Source organism: Ixodes scapularis, unplaced genomic scaffold (genome assembly GCF_016920785.2).
Source record: "Ixodes scapularis isolate PalLabHiFi unplaced genomic scaffold, ASM1692078v2 PGA_scaffold5__190_contigs__length_132052651, whole genome shotgun sequence".
Lineage (NCBI taxonomy): Eukaryota > Metazoa > Arthropoda > Arachnida > Ixodida > Ixodidae > Ixodes > Ixodes scapularis.
Window position 1 is genome coordinate 86,830,695 of NW_024609880.1, and position 24,257 is coordinate 86,854,951.

The 24,257-nt window shown below is 48.2% G+C and overlaps 1 protein-coding gene across 1 annotated transcript; it reads right to left on the bottom strand.

The window, feature by feature from the left end:
* Window positions 1–425: 425 nt before the first annotated feature.
* LOC8039867 (kelch-like protein 10) lies at window positions 426–22,865 on the bottom strand. The gene is made up of 8 exons (XM_040222551.1): window positions 22,699–22,865; window positions 18,677–18,967; window positions 15,556–15,837; window positions 14,330–14,522; window positions 12,743–12,912; window positions 8,242–8,350; window positions 4,970–5,302; window positions 426–707 (listed from the first exon to the last, which is right to left on the bottom strand). Exons 1-8 carry the CDS (start codon window positions 22,863–22,865, stop codon window positions 426–428), a joined length of 1,827 nt encoding a protein of 608 aa, XP_040078485.1.
* Window positions 22,866–24,257: the final 1,392 nt, after the last annotated feature.

A 24,257-nucleotide genomic window follows, 5' to 3' on the forward strand; every position in this document is an offset into this window, starting at 1 on the left:
GGACGATTCTGCCCAAATTTCCGAAGTCCTGCCCTTCTGACAAGATGCTCAAAAGCAGTTTGTGAATGCACGTATTTTGCTTCTAAGCAGAAATTTCTGGCTCGGAGTCTGATTCAATCATTCTAGCACGCTTTACAAAAGCAGGCCCTGAAAATCACAGATTTGAAAGAAAACTAGTCATTCCACTCTTCTTAAACCTAATGTGACTATAGGTTAGAATCCACATATATCGAAGTATACGTTTCGAATCAGGCATTTCTAAAAAGGTACTTTCGAACCACCTTCCAAGTCGTCTTGGGCTTGACGTTTCGTATCTTCAATTTTAAATCCTTGTGAGAAAAAGAGGTTTCCGCAAGACGTTGTTTTTCCACGGGCAATCCGAGCAACTCGGCAACTCGAGCAACATCGTCATCCGATGGCGCCGATCAGACGTTTCTTTCGCTGTCCCTGTTCGTCTGTCGCGACCGGAGCCTGAGGATGTCGAGCATCTTTTGGCGCTTCTCCTCCATCAGGTTGTCCCTCCGCTGGTGAATGTAGTCCCGGATGTTGGGCAGGCCGGCGATGACGCAGGCGGCCAGGGCCGACCGCGACTCGTTCATGTCCGTGGCCTCGTACCACTGGTCCGTGCTCGGGTCGTAGCATTCGACCAGGTTGGTCGTGCTCTCGCCGTTGAAGCCGCCGATGGCGAACACTAGGTTGTCGATTATCTGCGACGGACGTTGAACAACCGTTGCAGGTGCGATCCCTATAGTCGGTGACAGGTCAAGAACGAAGTGGAAGCTCTTCCACCCCTTTCCACTTCTGCGGAGCGAATGGTGGAAAGGAGGTCGCCTCCTCTCCAGCGTTCGCTCTGCCAAAGGGGAGAGAGTTGGGAGGAGCTTCCACTTCGTTCTCGACCAGGCACCGACTATAGACCTTTTCCACAAGGGCGCCGCCATCTTGAATTGTCGTCACTTCCAGTATGGGCGACGAAAAAAAAGTAAAACGTTTCAACCTGTAACTAGTAAAAAAATAGAGGCGAGCCAAAACGAGAATGTGTGACGGTTAGGCTTATATCCTAAATGTCTTCTATTGGCGTGGCAACGGCAAAGTTACGTTTTCGCCCATACTGGAAGTGACGTCAATTCAAGATGGCGGCGCCCTTGTGGAAAAGGTCTATAGACCGTTTTATCGTGGGTAGCGCCATTTTGAGAGCGAGAGAGAAAAGGAGAAAGGGCTACCGGCGCTTTTTTCCTTTCTGATTGTGTAGAAAGAGTGGAAGTCCCGAATGAGAGGCTTGGCCGGTGTTGGGCGTCTGCAGTGCCCCAACTTCGTTCGCGCTTTCTTCTACGTTTCAAACTCCCAAACTTAATTAGAGCCATGGTCTTTGATGGCGACAGTCCCCCGGTCATCGGGACACCAATGCTGGGTGATAGGGTGCACAAATAACGACAGAAAGCGTCGAATACTGTCCGAGGACCTATGTAGCTTGCATGGAATCCGGCAAGGCAAGTACGGCTCTAATGTTTTTAAGCTCCATTGCTTTCCGCATGACTGGAAATGATGAATCATTTATACATTTTTGCCAGCAATGGGCCTATTTAAACGTAGCCGCTTTTAGTTGTAATCAGCAAGCGATACACGAAACGGCAACCTCAATTAACTTTGTAAACGCCCGGAGCTGCTATATAACGTCTTGCTGTGCTGTTTTTATCTTCGTGTCCCTGTTCTTATATTTCCTTGTGAATGAACAACGAAGACGCTCGAGATATACTTTTATCGAACCGCAGAAAGCCTCGAAGCAGCCACGAATTATTTTACTATTTGATGCAATATTTTGAGTACTCACCTCCAATTTCTATAGCTGGCACGTTCGCTGCCGCTGTTCCCCCCGTCGCCACACTGGCGGATGCCATGACTCAAACAGAGAAACGTGCACACTGGGCTCGAAAACGCAGATCGCAACACACGAGTCGTTCCCTGCAGCGACTATCAAGCGCCTCAAAGCGCCTTAGTCAACGGAAACAACCCACCAGCGGCACTCCAAGGAGCGCTTTTGCCGGCTCTCTTGTATCGCGCAGGAGATCGCAATAATAAAAAATAATAATAATAATAATAAAAAAAAAACAATAGAACTACGTTTTCAACCATTTCCAGCCTCACCCGGCGGCGGAAATAAAAGCCTTTAACTAAGTGTTGTAGATGATAAAATCGATTCAGTCACCACTACAAATTATCACTATTAAGATAAATTCAGTTACGAAATTTTACAAGCTGAAACAGCAGTTATCATGAGAAAACTCGCACGCACATTGCGAGCGTACCCCATGTTCATCGGCGGTACAGCGTTCGGTGCGCGCTCCATTCACGAAATGTTCCGAGCGAAGTCGAGAGGATGGCGTTGAGGAAACGCCTTTTCGGTTTACGGACGCAAGCAATCCACTGCCCCCGGAGACAGGGGTCATGTGGAAAGCGATGGAGTTCAAAGACATTGCAGCCGCTCTCGCCTTGCTGGATTCCTTGCAAGCTACATATGTCCTCGGACAGTATTCTATGCTTTCTGTTTTTATTCGTGCACCCTATGACCCAGCAATGGTGTCCCGATGACCGGGCGACTGTTGCCATCGAAGCCCCTGGCTTTAATTAAGTTTGCGAGTTTAAAACAGAAAAGAAAGCGCGAACGAAGTTCGCGCACAGCAGACAGCCAACACCGGCGAAGCCTCTCATCCGGGACTTTCACTCTTTCTACACAATCAGAAAGGGGGAAAGCGCCGCTAGCCCTTTCCCCTTTTCTCTCTCGCCCTCTTTCAGTAAAACGGTCTATAGACTGCAGGCGGCGTTGCGATCGCCGCTGCGGCCATTACGTGTACTACACTGCTGTTTATTCCGCGTCGCACTCAACAAGCGAGAAATGAAATTAAACGCTACTGTACCCCCAAGAAATCTATTGTCAACCGTTATTGCGGGAAAATCGGGGAAAGTGCAAGAACTTTCGCCGAACCTCAAATGAGAGTGAGCATTATTATAAACCAGCATAATATGCATGCTGCGGTATAAGGCAATTAATCACTCTGTTGTCCCTTCATCTTGCCATACCATGTCAATGCAAGCAGGGAAACATACGAGTAACGTGTAGCGTTGACGAAGTTTGGCTTATCATGTTCTTTATCATGGTCCCCGGAAAACGCACAGATATATATGCCTGGCACAGTAAATGACAACTTAAGAAACGCGGGGTGTGGTGAGTCCCGAGCATATTATTACTGCTTTGCAGCCAATGACACCCAAGCATTAGCCAACAAGATTGTCTAGAAAAACGAATCTCGAAGAGCCACGCCTTGAATTTTTTAGAAGCTGTCGGTGACTATTAGCACCGAAATGTTTCGGTGGCGCCCTCTTACGGTTCCCGTTCGTGACGTCATGACCAGAGTTTTTCTCGCTGTGTCGTCATGAGTCGTAATCATTGACTACGTGTCATCAGTTGCGAACTTGAACTTCGATATGGTATACAAGATTGTTGTTGATTTTAAGCTTAACAGATTTGTTTACAAAAAAAAAAAAGCCGTGAAAGCTACACTTATGCGGTTTGTGCATGTGAGTTATACGGCCAGGGGGACATAGTACATAGGGGACTAACCGTAACGATCAGTTGGCTAATGAAGTAAAATTTTTAATCAACTTTTAATTAGTTAAAATAGACATACGGTTTCAATTAGAAAGTTGCTGAAGGTCAATCGAAAGCCACTACATCAGCCATTTTTACGAAAGCTTTGAGCGCGTGAGAAGCGCAGTAGTGCGCTAGAGTTTTCACTTGTGCAGCGGGAGCTACCGGTGCGATAATGCGCCCTCACGATTTTTCCGTCTCTTATCATAGCCCAGACTTGCACCTGTTTCAGGTGTGGTATACATTCAACGCACTACTAAGCTTCTTACGCGCTCAAAGTATTTATAAAAATGATTGATTTAGTGTTTTTCGAGTACACTCAGCAAGTTTCTAATTTGAATCATGTCTATATCATTAATTAAAAAGTTAATTTACAAAGTTTTCATAATTATCCGACCGATCGTTATGTTTAGCACCCTATACTATGTCCCCCTGGCTGTATGACTCACCTGCATTGCCCGCATAAGTGTAGATTTTTAAGCTTAACAGATTTGTTAAGCTTAAAAAACACACCCTGCAGTGCATGTGAAAAGTAACAATGGAAGCTTCGAGTCGTCGTATTCCTAAACCAACGTCGTTACAATAGACTGATCTCACCAAGCGTTCCACGCATGCGTGACGCCGCCATGACTGTAGTTCGTAGGAGGCAGACGCCAGTTCACGAGACAGCTCATGCCGCCTCGTGCTCTGCTCGCGCAGACCTCCAGCAGGGTTGTCGCGCGTGCAGAAAGACTACAGCTCCCACGATGCATGTCGGCAGCGGTGGCGTACTCAAACTAGCTGGTGAGATCGGTCTATAGGAAGTATTCACTGGCGGCCATAGCTGTGTGCGCGACTGCTGGGCGCGTGCTGATGGCGAGCTTCCACATTTATTTTGTAACGTGCATTCCGCACCCTCAAAATTGCCGGTCTTAGCAGCCTATTAATGTGGGCTCGTTTTGAGCATGCACTCTAGACAGCACCCACAAATATGGCGCCCAGTGAATACTCCTTATGGACACTCTGGCAATGCGCTGAGTTCACGAGACAGCTCGTGCCGTTTCGTGCTCTGCTAGCGCAGACCCTGGGTGGGTCTATTGTTCGTGCAGAAAGACTAAAATTCCCACGATGCATGGCGGCAGTGGTGGCGAAACGAAACTGGCGGTGAGATCGTTCTATTCCGACCACTGCGGCGCTTTTGGACGCGCGCGTCGCTAATAGACGACGTAACGTTGGCGATACGAAGGTCGACAGCATGTGTGTTCTATACACTTCATCTGTTGCGCTACCTCTCGGCAAATCTATGGTAAGCGCCTCGACTGCTGCAAGAGCGTGTGCTCGACTTACGGCGACGGAAAAGTTGCTCCTGGGCGTGTACATGTTGGGCAACGTAGTCCAGATGTTGGTCTCCGCGTTGTACTTCTCGGCCGAGCAGAGCCTCGAGGTGCCGTTGAATCCTCCGATAGCATACACGAAGTTGCGGAAGCCGATGCATCCCACGCCGCTGCGCCGAAACCTCATGGGAGCGATCATCAACCACTGGTCGGCCGTCGGGTCGTAGCGCTCGGCCGAGCTGAGGCATTCGTTGCCGCTGAAGCCGCCAGTCACGTACACGTAGCCATCGTGGGTCGTCGCACACGCGTCGCTCCGCTGAACGTTCATGGGCGCGATCATGGTCCACTGCAAAATGTCCGGAGAGGGAAGCGAGGTTCACACCGCGGGACCAAGTTTCGCGGAACTTAAAGGGAAGCTATGGAGCTTCGTGAAAAAAATGAGTTAGAAGTGAATTCTAGTGTATTTTTACCCCGTGAACCCGAATACCCAAGCCATTTGCTGCGCAAGTATTGTTAAACGCGAGAAAATGCGAAAGACAGTCGCTGTACGTGACGTCATCGACGGATCTTTTGGCTGCCCAAGGCTAGGGAGGGGGGGCTTCAGCCCTATATTTATATTGCTCTTATGTCTCTCCGGCGCGTCGCATTGAAATAAAATTGTGATATCTGTTATTTTAAAGGCCAGATTAACGCAACTTGTGCGTTTTTTCTCAAATGAAGAAGTGCCCCATCTTCCCTTTAAGAGAGACAGGCATGGTTCAAAAAGTGGCACGGCTACGGCCTAAAGCCCCTTATGCGTAAATAAAATTAATGCAATGTATGGTCCAAAAGGTTTCGTCTCACTGGCGCCTTCGCTCAAAAATGGCGTCGTGAAGCCACAGAGAGAGAGCCTGGTAGAAGAGGAATAACGCTACTTATTTCTTACAGCGGAGCTGTTTGGGGCTAGGTACCCCAGGATCGTGTCTACCAGCAAAATAATTGTGACATAGAACTCTGGACCGCTACCGCCATCTAAGAGCGACGGCGGCAACCAGAAAGCAGATTGCCGCCGTCGCTTATAGATGGTGCCAACCTTTCTTCGTTTCGTACATTCAGTAGTGAAAAATCAGCAGTCATGATTTTTAACAAAAATGAAGTTGAGAGTTTGAAAATACAGAATATTACAGATGAGAGAGCTAACAAATACAAGTATCTAGGAGTATGGATATGTGATGGTGCAGAATATCTCAGTGAGCATGAAAAGTATATAATAGGTAAGGGCAACAGAAATGCAGCTGTAATAAAAAATAGAGCACTTTGGAATTACAACAGGTATGAGGTGGTGAGAGAAATTTGGAAAGGAGTCATGGTGCCTGGCTTGACTTTTGGAAACGCAGTGCTATGCATGAAATCCGAAGTGCATGCGAGACTAGAAATAAAACAGCGCGGAGTAGGTAGACTGGCTTTGGGGGCACATTGCAAAACGCCAAACCAGGGAGTACAAGGAGACATGGGATGGACGTCTTTTGAGAGCAGGGAAGCGGTGAGCAAGATAGAATTTGAGGATCGGTTGAGGCAAATGGATGGGGACCAATGGGCACGAAAGGTTTTCAGCTATTTATACATGAGGAGCATAGACACAAAGTAGAGACAGCGCACTAGGAAATTAAGAGGAAAGTTTTTAGGCTATAGTGGAAATACGGAAGAGCAGGTCTCAGTTAAGAAGAAAGTTAAGGCCACAGAAAGAGATCGGTGGTTAGACGGAATGCAGACAAAGACGGCTCTAAAAAGCTATGGATGAAACAAAACAGTTACTGCCAAAGAATGCATTTATGACAATTCTAGGAGAAGCTCGTTTGAGGCGAGGACGGGTGCTCTGCGAACCAGAACATAGGGAGCGAAGTACCAGGAAATTGATACAGTGTGCACTGCTTGTGGAGAGGAGGACGAGACGGCTGAGCACTTGATACTCTACTGTAAAGGGCTTCATCCTATGCCTACCGAAGACAACATAGATTTTGATATAGTCATTGGGTTTTAGAGACAGCGAAGGGAAAGTGGATTTCAAGACAGTAGAGATTACCAAGCAAAGATTAAGTGAATAGTGGCAGAAAGCGAGAGAAAACTAGGTATTTTCTTATTAACTGATGGCAAGGGGGTTTCATAGCCCCACTTTCTTTGCAGTGCGGAATGAATATAGTTTTAACATTTAAATATTCTAAGCTTAAATGGTGAAACAAAATGGCTACGTGGCATAAGCCACCGTCCGATCCAAAGGGCTCAGCCGCATTCATCCATCCATCCATCCTTCGGAGGCAAGAGTTTGGCCAGTGGGTGTGGCGACGAAGGCGCCGGAGAGGAGAAAAGTGAAGGAAAAGGAGGAGAGCGCCGAAGGACCGGGAGAGAAAGAAGGGAGCGAAGAGGAGACGACCGCCATTTGCCAGTGTTGAGGCTATGCGTCGTGTGCTACGGGAGTATTTCTCTTTCGCCTGAATAAACGTTTGTGTTAAAACGTGTACAAACTACATTCGTTAACTTTTTAGCCACCGAGGAATAACACTATATCATTTTCTTGCCAGAGCCTGCCAAATAAAGGCAAGAACCAAAATTTGCATGTTGATCCCATGCATTCCGCCGGGCGAATGAACGAAAATGGCGCGCCGCTGTTTTCGCCAGCGCATTGAGGGAACTGTGTTTTCAATTTCCAGATCTTGCGTAAAAAAAAAAAAAAAAAAAAAAAAAAAAAACGTTATTTTGGAATGCTGTGCTGAGCGTAATAGGGCTGACATTGATTACAAACTATACGGTCGGCTGCCACGCACGATGTCAGCGCGAAATGTTACGCATGAGCAGCACCGTGGCGCCTCACACTTCTGGCTTCCTGATTGGTTATTCGGCTTTCCTCTTGGGTAATGCCGCAACTTGATTGGCTGTGGAGCGACAGTATGCGGAGAGCAAGTCGTCTGCTCCTTGCTCAGGAGTTGCGGTGACGTCAGAAAGACGCCGAGCTCTGATTGGCTCTGGTTGAAGGATAGTGGGTAGACCTGAACGATAGATGTCTTGAGCTCCACCCACTATATTTCTAAATCAGCCAATGAGAGCGCGGCGTTCTGACATCATCGCAACCCTTCTGCAAGGAGCAGACGAACTTGCGCTCCGCACAATGCTGTAAACTCGCCACGCCCCCATTTCCCAAGTTGCCGGCGACAATGGCGTCGGTCGAAGCACGAGTGGGGTGCAGAAGAACGCTAATCACGGGCCACGACGTTACGATTCGGCGCAGAAGAAAGAAGAGAACGGCAGCACCTGATTGGTCCGGTAGTCAAACTTCTCGGCGGTGTTCTGCCTGTGGCGACCATCGTATCCGCCCATGGCGTAGATGATGTCGTTGAGAATCGCCACACTCACGTAGCACCTGAAACCAGAATTGAAATACAGGCGATGTATGTATATCGTTATATATATATATATATATATATATATATATATATATATATATATATATATATATATATATATATATATATATAACGGGCATGGTGGCGGGAGTCCGAAGGCGTGGGTATAAAACTGAGAAGAAAAAAACCCTTAGTGAAAAACAACAACAACGGACGATTTATTCTTCGACGTTTCGGCCGGAGTCCGGCCTTCGTCAGGAAGCTTCCTGACGAAGGCCGGACTCCGGCGGAAACGTCAAAGATTAAATCGTCCGTTGTTGCTGTTTTCACCAAGGGTTTTTTTCTTCTCAGTTTTATATATATATATATATATATATATATATATATATATATATATATATATATATATATATATATATTATATATATATATATATATATATTCTTTTTTTTTTTAATGATGGGTTTGAGATCAAGCGACATATTTTCGAATAAAAAGTGAATACGTGTCTGCAATTTTTTTTTTTAATTCTTATTTTTTACGGAATAGTGTGATTCTTCATTTATTCGCGCGGAGGCGAACATGTTCCTTGGGTAAACTTGGATCATATAAAATTCAATAATTAAGCACCATTAAACGCTAAATATCTGGAGGAAAAAAAATAATATTAGGCTCTTAAATTGACATATGAAAACCTCTATGTGGTTCAATGGGTTGCACATTGTTTTAGGCGAGGTTTATTTCATACACATCATTGCGACTAAAACCTTAACGATTACCGTTTCTTTAACAGTTGAGTATATAATAGCCAAAATTACCGAATACGTTAGCTGGATATAGCGACTCAATCCAGGTACCTCGTAGCCGCTCTAAAGTCTAAGGGCAGCGCACGCCATTCGGTAATCGTCTCAAATATTTATATCACGCGAGCTGTCGACAGCTTAACTTACTCACCGTGTGTGCTCAATTATGTTCGCTCTCTTTTTTTTTGCGATTTTTTTTTGTCTTTTTTATCGAAACAAAAGTCGGCAATTTTGTGTACTGCTTAGCAATAATGATACGCCAGATTACACCATTTCGCCGGCTGGCGACTACCAAAATTGCGGCCTCAACGTCTATACTTGATGACGGGTTTAACAGTTTACGAGGAGCCCCTCCCACCTCTTCCCACTTTAACAAAGCGAACACTGGAGAGGAGGTCGCCTACTCGCCTAGCGCGATCCAAACCAACGCTTCTTTTTGCGCCTGTAGGTCGTGCGGCTGCGGATGTGACGCATTTCGTGGCGTTTTTGCTGTTTCCGGGCGCGCTTTCTGAGTCAGAACCGTGCGCTTTGGTTTGGACGGGCGAAACTTCGGGCGAGCGCGCACGCGCGCACGCAGGCACGAGCGCACAAGCAAAGTGCAACTGCGACAGACTGGCCGGCCAGACGGCGAGAGAAAGAAAGAGAGAGAGAGATCGCGTTGTCCTGTTGGAAGATAATAAAAGGGAGGGAGGAGAGGGCAGCCAGACGGCGAGAAACGCGGAGCCGGAACTAGCTTGGCCTCCACCGATTGGCCGGGACACAGGAGCGCCCTACTACGTCACCGCGCGTTTTTGTGCGCGTTGAGAAAGAAGTTGAAATCAACCAACTTTCTTGTGCGCGCCCGGAAGGAGCGAAGAAGCGGCGCGACGTCACGAAAATACGTCACATCCGCAGCCGCACGACCTACAGGCGCAAAAAGAAGCGTTGGTTTGGATCGCTCTTTAGGGTTCCTCGATGCGCGCGCCCTCTCGCAGGGTGATGTCAGCCTTTGAAAGGGCAAGTGCCGCCTCCGGAGCGTCGGCGCGGCCGCGGCGGCCATTACGTCGCCCACGACCGGCCTGTGTGTCGAGCAGTGTGTCGAGATTGAAATTGTAGAAATAGATGATTCGGAGATTTTGTTTCTTGGAGAGCTGTCATCAAAAGAGTGCCAGATTCTCTTGTACCTTGGGGGATTTATCTTGAAAGGAATGCTGAAATCCGTGAAGTGCGCAGAATGCAAAGAGGGTCTCCTCGGAACTGCCACCAGGCATTGACTGCACTGAAGGAGTATGTTTGCGATGGAGGGAACCTCATTTATCCAAGCGCCGGAGTTATGAAAACTTTGAAAGACTACGAAGAGCACTTCACGGCCATAAACTCCTGGTGCACAGACAAGATAATTACAATCAGGAATTCGTTCACTTACGGCTTACCTAAGGAAGGTATACCGATCACGCCTGGAAGTCTGCACGGATCACAAAAAGGCTATATACAGCATGCTTACCGAAAGGTATGCGAGGCTGAGGTTACGAATCCACCTTCGACAGCTTCCAGCAGGTAGTTCGAACAGTTATGGAAGCAAAACTTGTGCCGGTGTCAATCTTTCGTAAAAGGTCAACACTAAGCCAGTGTTATAGCTCGGAATTGTGGCCTTGTTAGGTCTGTGTTTTTTTCTCTGTGAACTTAACTCGCTGTTGCTTGCGCGCCCGTTCCCGCTGAAACCTCGCCTGTAGATACGAATTATAAGTTTATTTTAACCGCAAAGTTGACTATAGAACTGGTGTGGTTCGCTCGCAACAAATCGCATTGTTTCAATAAAATCTGTTCCAAGTGATTTGAAGCATTGTGCTTTGCTTTTGCCTGAAGCGAGTGTACCATATTCTCACACTGCTTAAAAGCACATATCGTAAGAGCTTTACGTTTCACTGAAACAGTCACACGGGCTAATTATACATATACATTACATTAGGGCCGGGCATCGATTAAAAATATTAACCCGATTAATCGCCACCCTTTAATCGATTAATTAATTGGTCTCGTTCATTTCCATGCATGCATTTCCATACTGCTTAAAAATAAAAAAAATCATCTTTTTTTTTTTTTTTTTGCTGAATATGTGGTAAACGACGCAATAATTTCAATTATGAATCAACTTGGATGTACAGTTGAGAACAGTTCAAAAACACTCAAACTCACAGATTACTACTTCAGCTCCATGAGACAAAATGTTCGTTGATATTCTCCGAGATGGGCGGCTTCCTTTGATTGCTCACATTAGTCTCTGCTGCGCTAAACGGGCACTCGCACGTCGTTGAAATCGCTGGGACATGTGAAAACCTTCTGCACTGGTATGAAGTTACAAATCTCCCTCTTATGGTTTTCCTTAAGTTAATATTTCATCTAAAGTTTTCACTTCATATATGTGTGCTCGTCCAGGTCTGCTTGGTGAAAGCATTTAATTTTTATTTAATTTTCATTCGTCAAATTTTTACCGATTAACCGGTTAAACAAATTAAGCGTGATTATAGCATTAATCGGTAGGTTCATCGATCAATTGCCCAGCCCTAGAAATAATCAATAACAAAATAATCACTAATTACTATATGCCTACTCAATTTAATCTTCGAATCGTGGCATAGACAGACATACAAAAATATTCCCTTTAGGGTTTGAGCCTGACACCAAGCACTAATCGGACAGCTGTGCACGGCAGTATCTTTTATTCCAGAAGCAAACTGCACAAACCAATCTGCGGGCAAAATGCCCTGCATGAGCATTTTTGCTGAGCATGTATATATACATCTCCGCAAAGACATACACCAGACTTTCAGAATAAAAATTAAAAAAAAAAATGTTGCTAATTCTGACGAGGACTGTGGAGTAATAATAATAATAATAATAATACTTTGTTCACAGATCCGCATCAAAGTACGAATGGTACCTTGAGTACTGAATGGGTTGAACGCATCGTTTAGATGCTACTTGTGGTTGTGTCAGCGGCCGCGCGCATCAGTCCCAGCAGCTTCACGCTGCCAATACGAGGACGCGTATAACTCGTGTCCTTAGCCAACACAGTGATTCGTGGTCTTCGTCAACATGACCTTTCAAGCCTAATGTTTGAAGGCTTAGTAAGGCCTGTCATGTTGCATATTAAAATATTTTTGATTATAGTGTGGAGCTAAAAAAAAACTGAAGTGCAACATGAGCACAAGTTTCAGCGCTAACTTGCGAGTATAGTTTAAAAAAAAATCGTTGATCCTTTACAAGCGACGCTGTGCATAACTTTTCGCAACCATTCGGTTCTGTTCTTGCTTTTGTAATAAACATTTCAGCAGCAACAACATTACTTTTTGTTTAAACTCCTTAAAACAAGCTTGCGAATGTGCGCTTCCTTGTGAATATTGCCCCCGCCGCAAGCGGCGGCACGCTCTACGCAAGCCGCCCGTCGGGGTGGGCGCCGTAATGGCGGCCGTCGTAGCAGACGACGCAGTTGTCCTCACCCTCCAGCGGAGCGCGCGCGCATTGAGGAACCCTATCTAGCGTTCGCTCTGCTAAAGTGGAAAGAGGTGGGAGGAATTTCTCCTGAACTCTTATTCTGTCAGCGACTATAGTCGCCGGTCAACGTACCGCTTGACGTGCATAGGTGTCACCGAGCGCCACATCTTGGTCTTGGCGTTGAAACAGCGCACGCTGCTGAAGTAGTCCTCACCATTGAAGCCCCCGATGACATAGATGTCGCTGCCGATGGCCACGCACTTGTGGTACGCTCGGGGGCCCTCCGGATCCACGCTCTCCACCTACGTCGCTCTACTTGTACTTCATGTAAAGTCGCCCGGGCCGGCATTCAAGTTAAACAAATCACACTTGCTTATCTCTCGCTATGCACGAGCAATGAAATGGTTTCAACCGAGAGCGCCGTCAGAACCACGAGCCCAAACACGTTGCCTTAAACAGGGATTCCACTGCCCGAGCACGGCTGCGCAGCAAGAAGACTTAAAGCCAGAAAGCTTATTCGTGTCGCATTGATAATTCTTAGCTTCTGATTTCTTGCGAGTTATCCCACAGGTCCAGGGTTAGCCAAAAATAATGCTCGTGCCGGGACCTTTCACGGCGTTGTATGCAGAGCGCAAGCTCGTCTGATCCCTGCGCAGGAGCGGCGATGATGTCAGAACGTCGAGCACCTATTGACGGACTGAAAAAAAAAATTGTTGGTAGACCTCAAGGCATCCAGCATTGAGGTCTACCCACTATATTTTCAATAAAAGCCAATAAGAGCTCGGCGTCGTACTGACTTCATCGCAATTCCTGCGCAAAAAGCAGACAACTTACTCTCCGCATATGTTCGTGGCTTCGGAAAGCGAGAAAAACACGCGACATACGTAAAATCCCTAAGATGACACCTGCCAGAAGCTCTTTATTGAAATGGTTTACACCAACAGAAATCTAGAATTTCGAAGCCTGCAAGCATCCTCCTGTTCCTCGAACCCAGTAATAGGCCTTTTTCTCTCGGCTAGGGGGCACCGCAGCGTTCACGAGACGCGAGCACAAAAGAGGCGCCTCTACTAGCGTCGGCGACAGGCAACCGTTTAATGCCGACGTGCATGATGGCGTCCTAGCGTCCCAGCATGCACGATCCACAAGCATAAACTACCATCTGTCGGCATGCCTCAGTGTCTGTCTAAGGGGCACTGACAGAGTGTTTGAAAGAACGCAACGTCACACATAACAGAAACGCGACCTAAAATTGATCAATTTTACTCGACAGGGACGCTGCTCAAACCTTGAGAGCCACATCCCTATTGTACTTGAGCGCGATGCCAAAAGTCCATCGACGCGTTGATTGGACACGAACAAGGCCTAACCGAACGCCGACGCACAACTTGTGTCCAATCTGTCTTCGCTAATTTCACTGTAATGACGTCGAGATTCTAGTGCACAGGCTTTGAATATTCTACGTGCACCACTCACAACATGAGAATAGCAGGGCCACTATTTTGAATGCCCGGCCTACAGCACAAGCTTGTTGCCTTCAGCCGCGCATTGGCCGCGAGGGAACGCTCGAAGCACAGGAGACGCCAAAATCTGGAGGTACGCGCTGAAAGTAAAACTAAGGTGCCTCTATTTTGGGCGGGACGACTGAAAAGACCTCCAAGCTGTTTCATACTCTTGTCGGTGACTCTAGTTTCGTGATGCGTACGAGACAACGTTATGCACCTTGATCCAGCGGTCGGCCTTGGTGTCGTAGCTCTCGATGAACGCCGTGGGTCCTCCGGACATCCAGCCGCCGATGACGAACATCATCTCGTGCGGTATCCGCGGCCGGGCGAACACGGGCGTCGGCACCTCGTCGTTGTGTACCACCACGTCCAGGTCGTACAGGAAACGCAACGTGTCGATCACCAACGGCCTGCCGATGCGAAGAGCACGCGCGCAATCGCGCACCGTGACGTCGTGTGTGTACCGTACGAGCCAGATAGAGCCAACTTACTCTAAATAAAAATTTAAAAAAAAATAATTACTTTTAATACTATTACACTGCAATTTACCGTGAAGGTGAGAATATCGAAGAGTACACATTCCTGAATAAGTAGTTGAAAGGAAAAATTGAAATTTTTCAAACGCTTAATGTGGGGTTAAGCCTTTTTCAAGTCGAAGGCAATTAGTATCTTTTCTTGTGAAGATCATCCCTCGTTATGCTGACAAACGTTGCGAAACTTTCTCAACTATGGTGCCTGGAACGCGTCTCCGACTGGGGTGTTTACCGTGTCCAAAAAAGTGGTCCCTTGATTTCCGCCTGATGACGTCATAGAGGTGTCATGCTGTCGCCGGTCGCGATCCTGGCGGCGTCCCAACAGCTGTAGCGTATGTGCCAGACTCCTCTTCTGCAGCAGGTCGCTCTCCAGTGTGGCAGTCCATGGAAGCTTCGGCAGCCCGAAGTCGGGACGCCGTGACGGCAGCGGCACTCGCGTTCGGTTGTGCTACTCGCAGCTTCTCGTTAGCATTTCTACGACCAACCGCGAGGATTGCGACATGCAACAGCATGACACTTCGACTTCTGTGACGTCACTTGTTGCCACTTCGGGACCACTTTTGATGTATGGGCAGCGTAGGACGCTAAACACACCAGCCGAAGACGCGCTTCAGGGACGATACTCCAACTAAAGCAGTAATCTTGCTTATAGAGTGTAAATTTATTGAAAGACAATTCACCAGCAAGTTTTGTTACGCCGCCGCTGCCTGCATGTATTATGAGAACTGTAGTCTCTGCATGCGCGACAACCATGCTGGCGGTCTGCGCGAGCAGAACACAAGATGCCATGAGCTGACTCGTCCACTGGCGCTCGCTTTCTATGGACAGGCGTCAGGCATGTTTGGGGCGCTCAGCGAGATCAGTCTACTAGTCGTGGAAGAGAGCAGATGAAAGGCGCCGAGAGACTGACCTACATGTCTCGTTATCAGCGATGTATCGGTGTGCTTTAATCCTCTCGACGAAGAAGGTGGTGTCCACGAGTCCCGTGCGGACGCACTTGAGCAGACGGATCATGTACTGCTGCCGGACTTCTGGGTCGAAGTCGACCCAGCGGGTCACGGCCTTCCACACGGTCTCCTCCTTGATCACGTTCAGGTTCTCGTCCGAGAAGATGGCCTCCACGTCGTCGATGTCCAGGCTGAGCAGTTCCTCGCTCCTCTTGGACACCTCGATGAAGTTCTGCATCAGGTAACTGCGGGGCAGAATGCCAGTTCGAGCGATACCACCAAAATCAGAGAAAGCCTGCTCATGACGTCGTCGTCGGTGGACACCCCGGTACTAGCCTAGCGCTCCACGTGAGACGCTGCGAGACGCACTGTCGTCGATGCTGGCGCAAGATAGGTGGCGCTGCGTCGATCTATGTTCACCCCTAAGCTAGGAGTAGGGTGCAAGTTACGTGCTCGTTGGAACAGTCGTATACCGCTATATTTTGCCACGCTTGAACACACTCTTGCCCATACACACACACCCAGAGAACGGGGTCGGGTGATGAGAGGGAGGCGATTGACTGGTCCGGATAGCCCGTAACTCCCTCCTTCAGTGTCAGGTTGTGGGTGAACTTATCATAGCGATTATGTTTGAGAAAAGAAGGGCGCAAGCCTCGTCTTCTAGGTGGCATTGGTTTCGTCGTTTCTTTTACTGCAATATCTAACCTTCACTTTTCTCTTAACGTCAGCACAAAGTAGTCGAGGTAGGACAAAGGTCCAAGCTAACCTCCGTATTTCTTTCATCAATACCCAGGGTGGAAATGGTCACTAGAGCTAACCTGAGTATAAATAAGTTCAAGTACTTCCTTATTGCGACTGCGACCTTCCATGCCGGCCAGCTTTTGAAATCGGTTGATATGTATCCTTAGATCTTTATAACCTGAAAATGTTTTACTCTCAATCAAGCTGATACGCGAAAGAATTCATTCTCCCGCATCTACTCAGAACCGACCGCTGTGACGGGTTTTACGGATGAGAGCGGTCCTTGGTGCTTAGATTGGTTTTCTCTACACTCTACACCAGAGGTCTCAAACACGCGGCCCGCGGGTCGCATGCGGCCCGCGACTCGCTGGGACGCGGCCCGCAAGTAACCGGCTCCGAGCTTTTGTCCCTATGTCTTGAGCGTTAAGAATTGCCTGTGCCATAATAATCTAATGTCACCAATTCAGTAATGCTACATACGCAGCTCTGCTCTTAAAATGTTATAACAATGTTTCGTTCTAATTTTCGCTCCTCAGCTTTTTGTCACCTTCAGCTGCAAGAGCTCTCGCTCAGTAGCAGCGATTGCCGAAGATAAAGCTATGAGCTTAGAATTCTCGCCTTCAGACACTACCGTAAAAAATACAAGTATTTTATCAAACTGCTTCTATAAAAATCGCCAAGAAAGCAATAACTGTCGTATAAAGAAATCTTGAGTTTGAATAATTTCCGATGTATTTAGCAACGGAAACTACAGTGCACGCACTATTTTGTTCTATAAAAGAATTGCAGCATGGTGGCGACGCATTGTAATTTTTATTCTTGATATCACACCAGGTCAGAGCCTAAAGTAGCCCCCAAAACGAATCAAACCTACAAATGTGACAAGCAGGACCGTAAAGGTCCTTCTCCATTGCCCCCCCCCCTCCCCCCCCCGCCGCCGCCGCCTTACATTGGCCCTCGACCTTTTGCCCCCCCCCCCCCCCCCCCCCACTCAAATGAGTTTGAGACCCCTGCTCTACAACCTAAAAAGTTATATGTGTTCACTTTCCTGCAGAACACACAAGCAGCCATTCATTACGAAGAACGCAAGGGCTCTGGGAACGACCAAGCTCGAAAAACTATTGACTTAGAGAATACCTGACGTGCGCAGACAAAATATATGCATGACTTTTCACTTAATCATTGTTCCTACGCACGTTTTTTTTTTTTGTTTTTTTTTGTGTGTGTGTGTGGGGGGGGGGGGGGGGGGGCATGATAAACTTTTCACTTCCTGAAAAGTTTATCATGGTCCCCAGCGATTTTCTAGCGACATGTTCTGTAGGAAAAAAAAACAGACATTCTTAGAGTTCATAATATATAGTAGCAAAATGAGCAATGACACCCATAACTCTATACTACGACAGTTCTATAGTCACTGGCAGGGTGAGAATGGCAGGTAGCAATTTCAGTTGTCCCCTCTCCAGTGCGAGCCTCGTACCCTCGGCAACGCTTCGGTGTCTCGTGGTGAGCCTAGACCGTGCACGCGCAGCCAGAGCACGACGGAAGGCAAACAGCGCGTGCTGAGGCCAGGCGGAATTCAAAAGAGACACTCCGCCGTTCTCTTCTTGTCAGTGACATTTAGTATCAAGTTATGCCGATATATGCGTGCCACGCGGGAGCAACTTCCTGGGCACTATGAAGTCAAAAACCGATCCTCTCAGTGGTGAGTATAAGGTTTGCTATAATCATTTAGAGTTATTGGCACTCGAGAAACTGAATCTCTTCAGCGCGTTGTTTAGGATTCAAAATGCTTGACGACTGTGATTTTAAGTACTTAATATGCTGAAGTACCGACAATTTCTGCGGTAATATAAGGTCAGAGGAAAATGTGGCCTGTTATTACCTGGCTCGTCGCCTAACTACCCGGTCCTCACCATTATTTCGCGCTAGCACCGTAATCCCGGAGTGACATTGACACTCCGGAATGACAATGACAATAATACAAATCACAGAAGGGTAGGCCACTTACCCTTTAATTAACAACATTAACACGTTCTACTCTGGTCCTTTGCATTAAACAGCGTCCCTGCAGCGCCAGATCCTCGCGTAGCGGTGGTGGTGCCTCAAGCCTCTGTCTCTATGGCGCTCGAGAAGCCTACGACAGTAGATGGCGGCAGCTACCGCTCCCCAATACCGGGGAGAAAACGCCGAGACTGCGGCGCATCCAGCTGTTCGAACCACGCAAAACCTTTCCGCACCAAGGCCATCGGATATTCGCGGATTGCGATGCAGTCCTTTGGTAAAGTGCTTAGCTAGACTGTTAGCGTGATAGCTCCTTTCCCTGTGCGACTTCCCGGCGCTCACTTGTAAGCCTTTTCGGTGAGGTCGAAGCAGTTGTATAGCTTGGCCACGTTGTGGATGGAGATGCAGTTCTCCGGCGCCATGATGGACACGAGGAATTCGCAGCAGTCCTTGACCATGCCCATGACGCAGAGGTAGTCGGCCGCCTCCAAAAGACTCTCGACGTTGTCGCAACCGACCCAGGTGACCCGCTTGTAGGCGAACTCGACGATGATGGCCAGCGTCGCCTTGGATACGCCCGGTACGAGGACCTCCTGCCTCGCGCTGCCATGGATGGGACTCGCGAACAGGGCCCTGGTGCCGGCGCCAGCGGTGCAATAAAATAGACGTACGTGAACAAAACACCGGTAAGGGTCGCGCCAAACGGTGGTGAATCTTGTCATCCTGTGGACATTTTCATTTCACGTGCGCGAGTGAATACACGAACTCAACTCTGTGACGTCACGGCGCGGTGGTGGCGCGTCGGGCACACTTTTGGTCTGGGGCTGTGGGCAGAAGTCCCCATGCCAGACGTGTATTCCTGCGTTGTTTTGAAAGGAACAAGACAAGAACCTGCCTTCTCGTCAAAACGCCGCGACTGGGGCCGTACCAAAAGAGTCCAGAAAGGTTTAAAAATCAGTTTTCACGTGCTAGGTTCGTCCGAGAACGTGAATATGCGCCGTGAAAATGGAAAAGCAGACGCCGTCGTGGACAACGATTGCTTGGGCGGGAAGCACTTCGGGTTGAATTCACGGATACTTGTGGTCATCAGATTTATTTGTTTTGTTCCAACATGAACGCCAGAAAACCGTCAAGTTTTGCGGACAACCTGCGGACTACGTTCAGTGCGTAAGTTCAAACGGCCGCCTGATCGTTCGAACTGTCGTCTGCTCTTTCAAACGTTTCTGCTTGTCGTCTGCTCTCTTAGACGACGCCGGCCCGTAGACCAAATGTTGGCCCGGTACTTGCGATAAGAAGTAAGTGCAGGCCTCGAAAAACTAAGTTTGAAGGTTGGTAAGCAAGCTCGATGTAAACAGTAGATACAAAGAGATGTAGATCATTGTTACCAGTGACCATCACCGGCTTGTTATGGCTAATTCACTTAATCCGATTTTGCTTGCGATTTTTAGTATCGAGGTCGACCATTTTAGCTGCGGTTCACGCTTTTGCAGCCCGAGCGGTGTCGCAACTGAAAATTGCGGGCGAAATCTCATCATGCGAATCAGGCTTTAGCGTACATATACTGCGGCATCCACGCGGAATAAATGGCCACATGTCACATTATTCACGCGAAGTTTTGCGGTGTACCGAGCCTCGGTAATTTCGCTGACGCCGCTCAAGTAGTCAGACATCGCCGGGAAGACGTTGAATCAACAATTCGAACGCGAAAAAGGGCAGGGGGACTCACACCGACGCCGACAACATCGCATTTCAACGGTTTGTTTATGGGTGAAGGCGAGCTTCTAGCCCACACCCCCATCGCGCATGAGCGACGCCGGTGGCGCCCACTAGGGGCGCTCCGGTTTTTTTGTAAACATGAGTTGGTGTATAGCAGGCCCGCTCAAAGCGTCGCTGTCGCTTTCTTAGCTTCTTTTTTGCCAGCATTAGCCGGTGCACTTACGGTGAAACGGAGTACGACGTTAAACGCTAACTCGGAGAATCTATCATTTTAGAAATATCCGGCGCCACCTCGCGAAAAACGGGGATTCAACACTTCAAAAAATGAAACAGCGCGCATTAGGACGGAGAGGGAAGAAGCTTTTTTTGAAGAAACTGGAGGCACAATAGGCACAAAGAGGACGTTGGGGGAGCTCACTCAATGTCACTGCAACTCAGTGAAACAAGCAGAATCCCCCTCTCTCTCTCTCTCTCTCTCTCTCTCTCTCTCTCTCTCTCTTGGTGTACGGAGTTGCCACGCTCGCTTGAGCACGTGCTCACGTATTTTCATACCAGAACCTCTTGAACTGGCGATTTCGGAAAATGGTCCATTATGCACAAAGGCGAACGCGAAACACAGCAATAGAGCTAGGTCGAACTCCACGGTGCGAATATGCGTCAAAAATGCGATGACTTTCATCCAGCTGCGTTCACTCCGCTCGCAGCGTCAGAACAGTGGCTGTTGCGCCGCGCTCGAAATAAGCGTCAGGCCAGACGAAGGTATGTCGGATGTTCGACACATATTTGTTCCACGGAGTCCAGCCCTAAAAGTAGATTATAAAACTAACGACCCCGGTCCATCGTCATCAGATGCAGCTTTGAACTATATGCGGTTATTCACTCTGAAGACCAATCATTCCTCTTCCTGGATCCGCTCGGCCACCCAGAAGGGCGAGCAATGTCGCACCACAATAGGCATCCGTCTCATTACAAAAAAAAAAAAAAAAAACATAACATATTTGCCCTTTTCGTCATTTGGCTATAAAATCGCGATGCCGAATACCATTCGCATTTGTTTGTGTTGGTTAAGCTAATTAAAGAAAAACAATAACTGGAATTTTAAATGCAGTGGCCGCCATAGCTGCTGAATACATTGCTGTCGAGCGCGTGCTGATTGTATTCTTTCACAGCACCTCCGGAACGGGCACTTCGCGCCATCAACGCTGTCTTTGGTAGACGGTCAATCGAGACGATAAGGGGACAATAAGGGGACAATGAAGACCCGTTTACGCACTCGCGCGTTTGCTTACGATTGAGTTCTTGGGATCTTTTCCGACGAGAAAACATATTGGCACGCTGGCGCCGTGTATGAGGTCACCCTGAAACTGCATTTTACTAGAGCCAAGGTTTTGCTGTGTTAGCGAATCGAATGTACGTACTATCTAAGAAATTGTCGTTTAACAAATAGTCAAAAGTTTTTCAAGCCAAAAAGAAGTAAAAGAAGCGCTAAAAAGAAAAGGAAATATACGGAAACTGGAAGTGTTCCACGGCTACCCGATAGACGGCGACAGTGTGTTATCTTCATCGTCAAAAAAACAAATGTGGTTAGGTGGCGCAAGTTGCTGCCCGATTTAAAGTGTTCAGCCGCATCCATACATCCATGCATCCATCCTCGTAGGAGGTCCCAAAAGGTTTTAAGGCACACGATCCATTCTTAACAGGGAATGGCGCCCAGTGCAAACAACCAGTGTAATCTACTGCTACAACTAAAGGAGAGGTTCCGCCCACAAGAAACAACGCTCAAACAACAATAGGGAGTTTTCGTAGATCGTTTTCGTCATCCCGCAATGTTCTCCGCAACGCGCTACGATACCCGGAACTTACAGTCAGGGCCATGGGCGCGCAAGCGCAGTAGCGGCTTCTTCGTTGCGGAGGGCTTAGCGGAGTGGGAAACGCGGTCTACGAAAACTCCCTAATAACTCGACATGTAGCGGAGCGTTGTATTTGTGGTAGCCAGTCTCGAAACCGCTGACTGATGCTCATTTCTTTCATTGGCGTCCCTAGACTCTTCTTTAGTTTCCGTGTTGCACCTTATCGTCTGGTATTTACAGAAGGCTCTCTTTGGCCCCTCGCTGTCGCGCCAGTGAATATAACCAAAACGCTCAGAATCTTAGCATCTCCACCGACGTTGGCTGTTCCTCTCCATTTTGCGGCGTTGCGGCGCGTCCGAGTGTTCCAGCAACCACTACTTATGAAATGGAGGGGGGATTCGTGGCCGGATGTGTTAGGGCCCCGCGCAGCTCCGAGCACTTGGAGCGAAAGCTCGCGCTGCAAATTCCAAGGATCTTGGGTTCAATCCTCACCCCTGCCCGTTTCGATCTGGATGAGCATCGTACCGCGGCATGCGGTCGTGTATCACTATTGCCTAATGTACGTTAAAGAACTCAAACTAGCGGTTGTACTGCACTGGCTAAATTCCCCATCTACAGCATAAGCCAGTGTCGCCGCATCTCAAAGGCAGACCGACCTTACGCAGTATAAACACGAACGTTAAAATTGATTACACATTTCATTTTACTTCTGAAATGACTTTGCCACCGCGAAGTGTTCCCGCTGAGAAAGCTAGTCGCGCCATCTTGAAAGCAGCGATCTCTGGTTCGCCGTCTGACCTGAAGTACTCGCTGCAGCTGGACATGACCACCCTGTGAACGGGGAACTCCCCGCCGTCGTGGGTCTTTAGCAGGCCGTCGCAGAGCAGGCCCGAGCCGCGCATCTCCCACAGGAACTGCAGCGACTCCTGGCACAGGGTCTCGTCCGCCTCGGCGCTGGCACCCATGGCTGACCACCGTCGCGCCCTGGCCTGTCTCTGCGGCGCCGCCGAGCGAGGAGACCCCTGGTCTTCGGGCCGACCTTCTTCACATGGGACAAGCGGCGGGGCGCGTGCCTGATTCCGGACTTCATCTTCCTCGTGTGCGGCTCGTTTTTAAAACGATAACAATGGGAACCCTGCGCGGATCTTGCTTACAACCGCCGCTTACAACCGCCCCGTTGCCTTAGCAATCCGTAAAAAGATTAATCTCGCAAGCCGTCGCAGTCGGACCGACCGAGTGCGACTGCAACGGCTTGCGACATTAACCTTTTTACGGATTGCTATGGCAACGGGGCGGTTGTGAGCGGCTTAAAACCCCGTCGCCATAGAAACCCGTAAAATGACTACCGTCGCAAGCCGTTGAAGTGGCACTTGGCCGGACTCACGCAAGTGTGTGAACCAGCCCTTAATGAAATTGGTCTATTGTTTTTGCGACTGGAATTGTTTGGATAATAAAGGCTCGTTCACACTCTTGCAACTGAGTAGGACCGAGAGAGACCAGACCGGTTTTTAATCCTCTTACGACGTAATGTAATGTAATGTTTTATTTGCTCAGGAGAGCCGCGGCACCGCAGAAAGGCACCTCTTTCTGCGGTGCCTTTCTGCAGAGACGTCTTAGAACCATCTCCGCAGCAGCGCGCCCGGTCCCTATCGTCGCAAGAGGATTAAAAATCGGTCTTGTCTCTCACGGTCGTACTCAGTTGCAAGAGTGTGAACGAGCCTAAAAACTAACGCGTGTTTCATATAGGTACAAATGCTAAGGAGTAAATCTACGCGACATTTACTGAAATTACACACATTGCTGCATCGCCCCTTTAACGTGCATCACGCCATATAGTAATATACCTTTTCGCTAAATTACTGAAGCACAAAAGAGAATGCTGGGGACTGCGTAGGTACACGCGCTTGCATTCCCTATTTAAAAGATTCGAAGCAAATAACCAAAATAGGGCATCTGTGGAACGTACGTGCCAAAAACCATTTGTTTTATTTGCGGGTTTTTCTTTTCTTTTTTCTTTTTTTACGCATACGGTTTTTGATCAAAGCGGGCAGTAGTGGGAATGGATCACTGATGAACCCTATTTTCTGGGTTCCACAGCGCGAGCTTTCTTTTTATGTACTCGGAGCTGCAGTCACCGATCCCCCTAAAAAGGGGATCGGTGTATTCACACGAGGGAGAAATCCCGGGGATTTCTCCGTCGTGTGAATTCACACTGGAAGTGGATCCGGAACCGCGAAGCGGATCCGAAACCGCGTAGCAGATCCGCGCGTTCTCAATCGCAAAACGCTAGGATCGAGCGATTGGGGCGCGTCTCTGCCTACCACTTCTCGACCGATTTCTCCCAATCGTTTTCGCCA

What these genes read in the sequence shown, in the direction of transcription:
- LOC8039867 (XM_040222551.1), bottom strand. Translation starts at nt 22,865, where the DNA reads ATGGGTGCCAGCGCCGAGGCGGACGAGACCCTGTGCCAGGAGTCGCTG. An exon ending in AGCTGCAGCGAGTACTTCAG is followed by an intron (nt 18,968 to 22,698) that starts GTCAGACGGCGA and finishes CGCCGGCACCAG; the next exon opens with GGCCCTGTTCGCGAGTCCCA. An exon ending in TTGACTACCGGACCAATCAG is followed by an intron (nt 5,303 to 8,241) that starts GTGCTGCCGTTC and finishes GACATTTTGCAG; the next exon opens with TGGACCATGATCGCGCCCAT.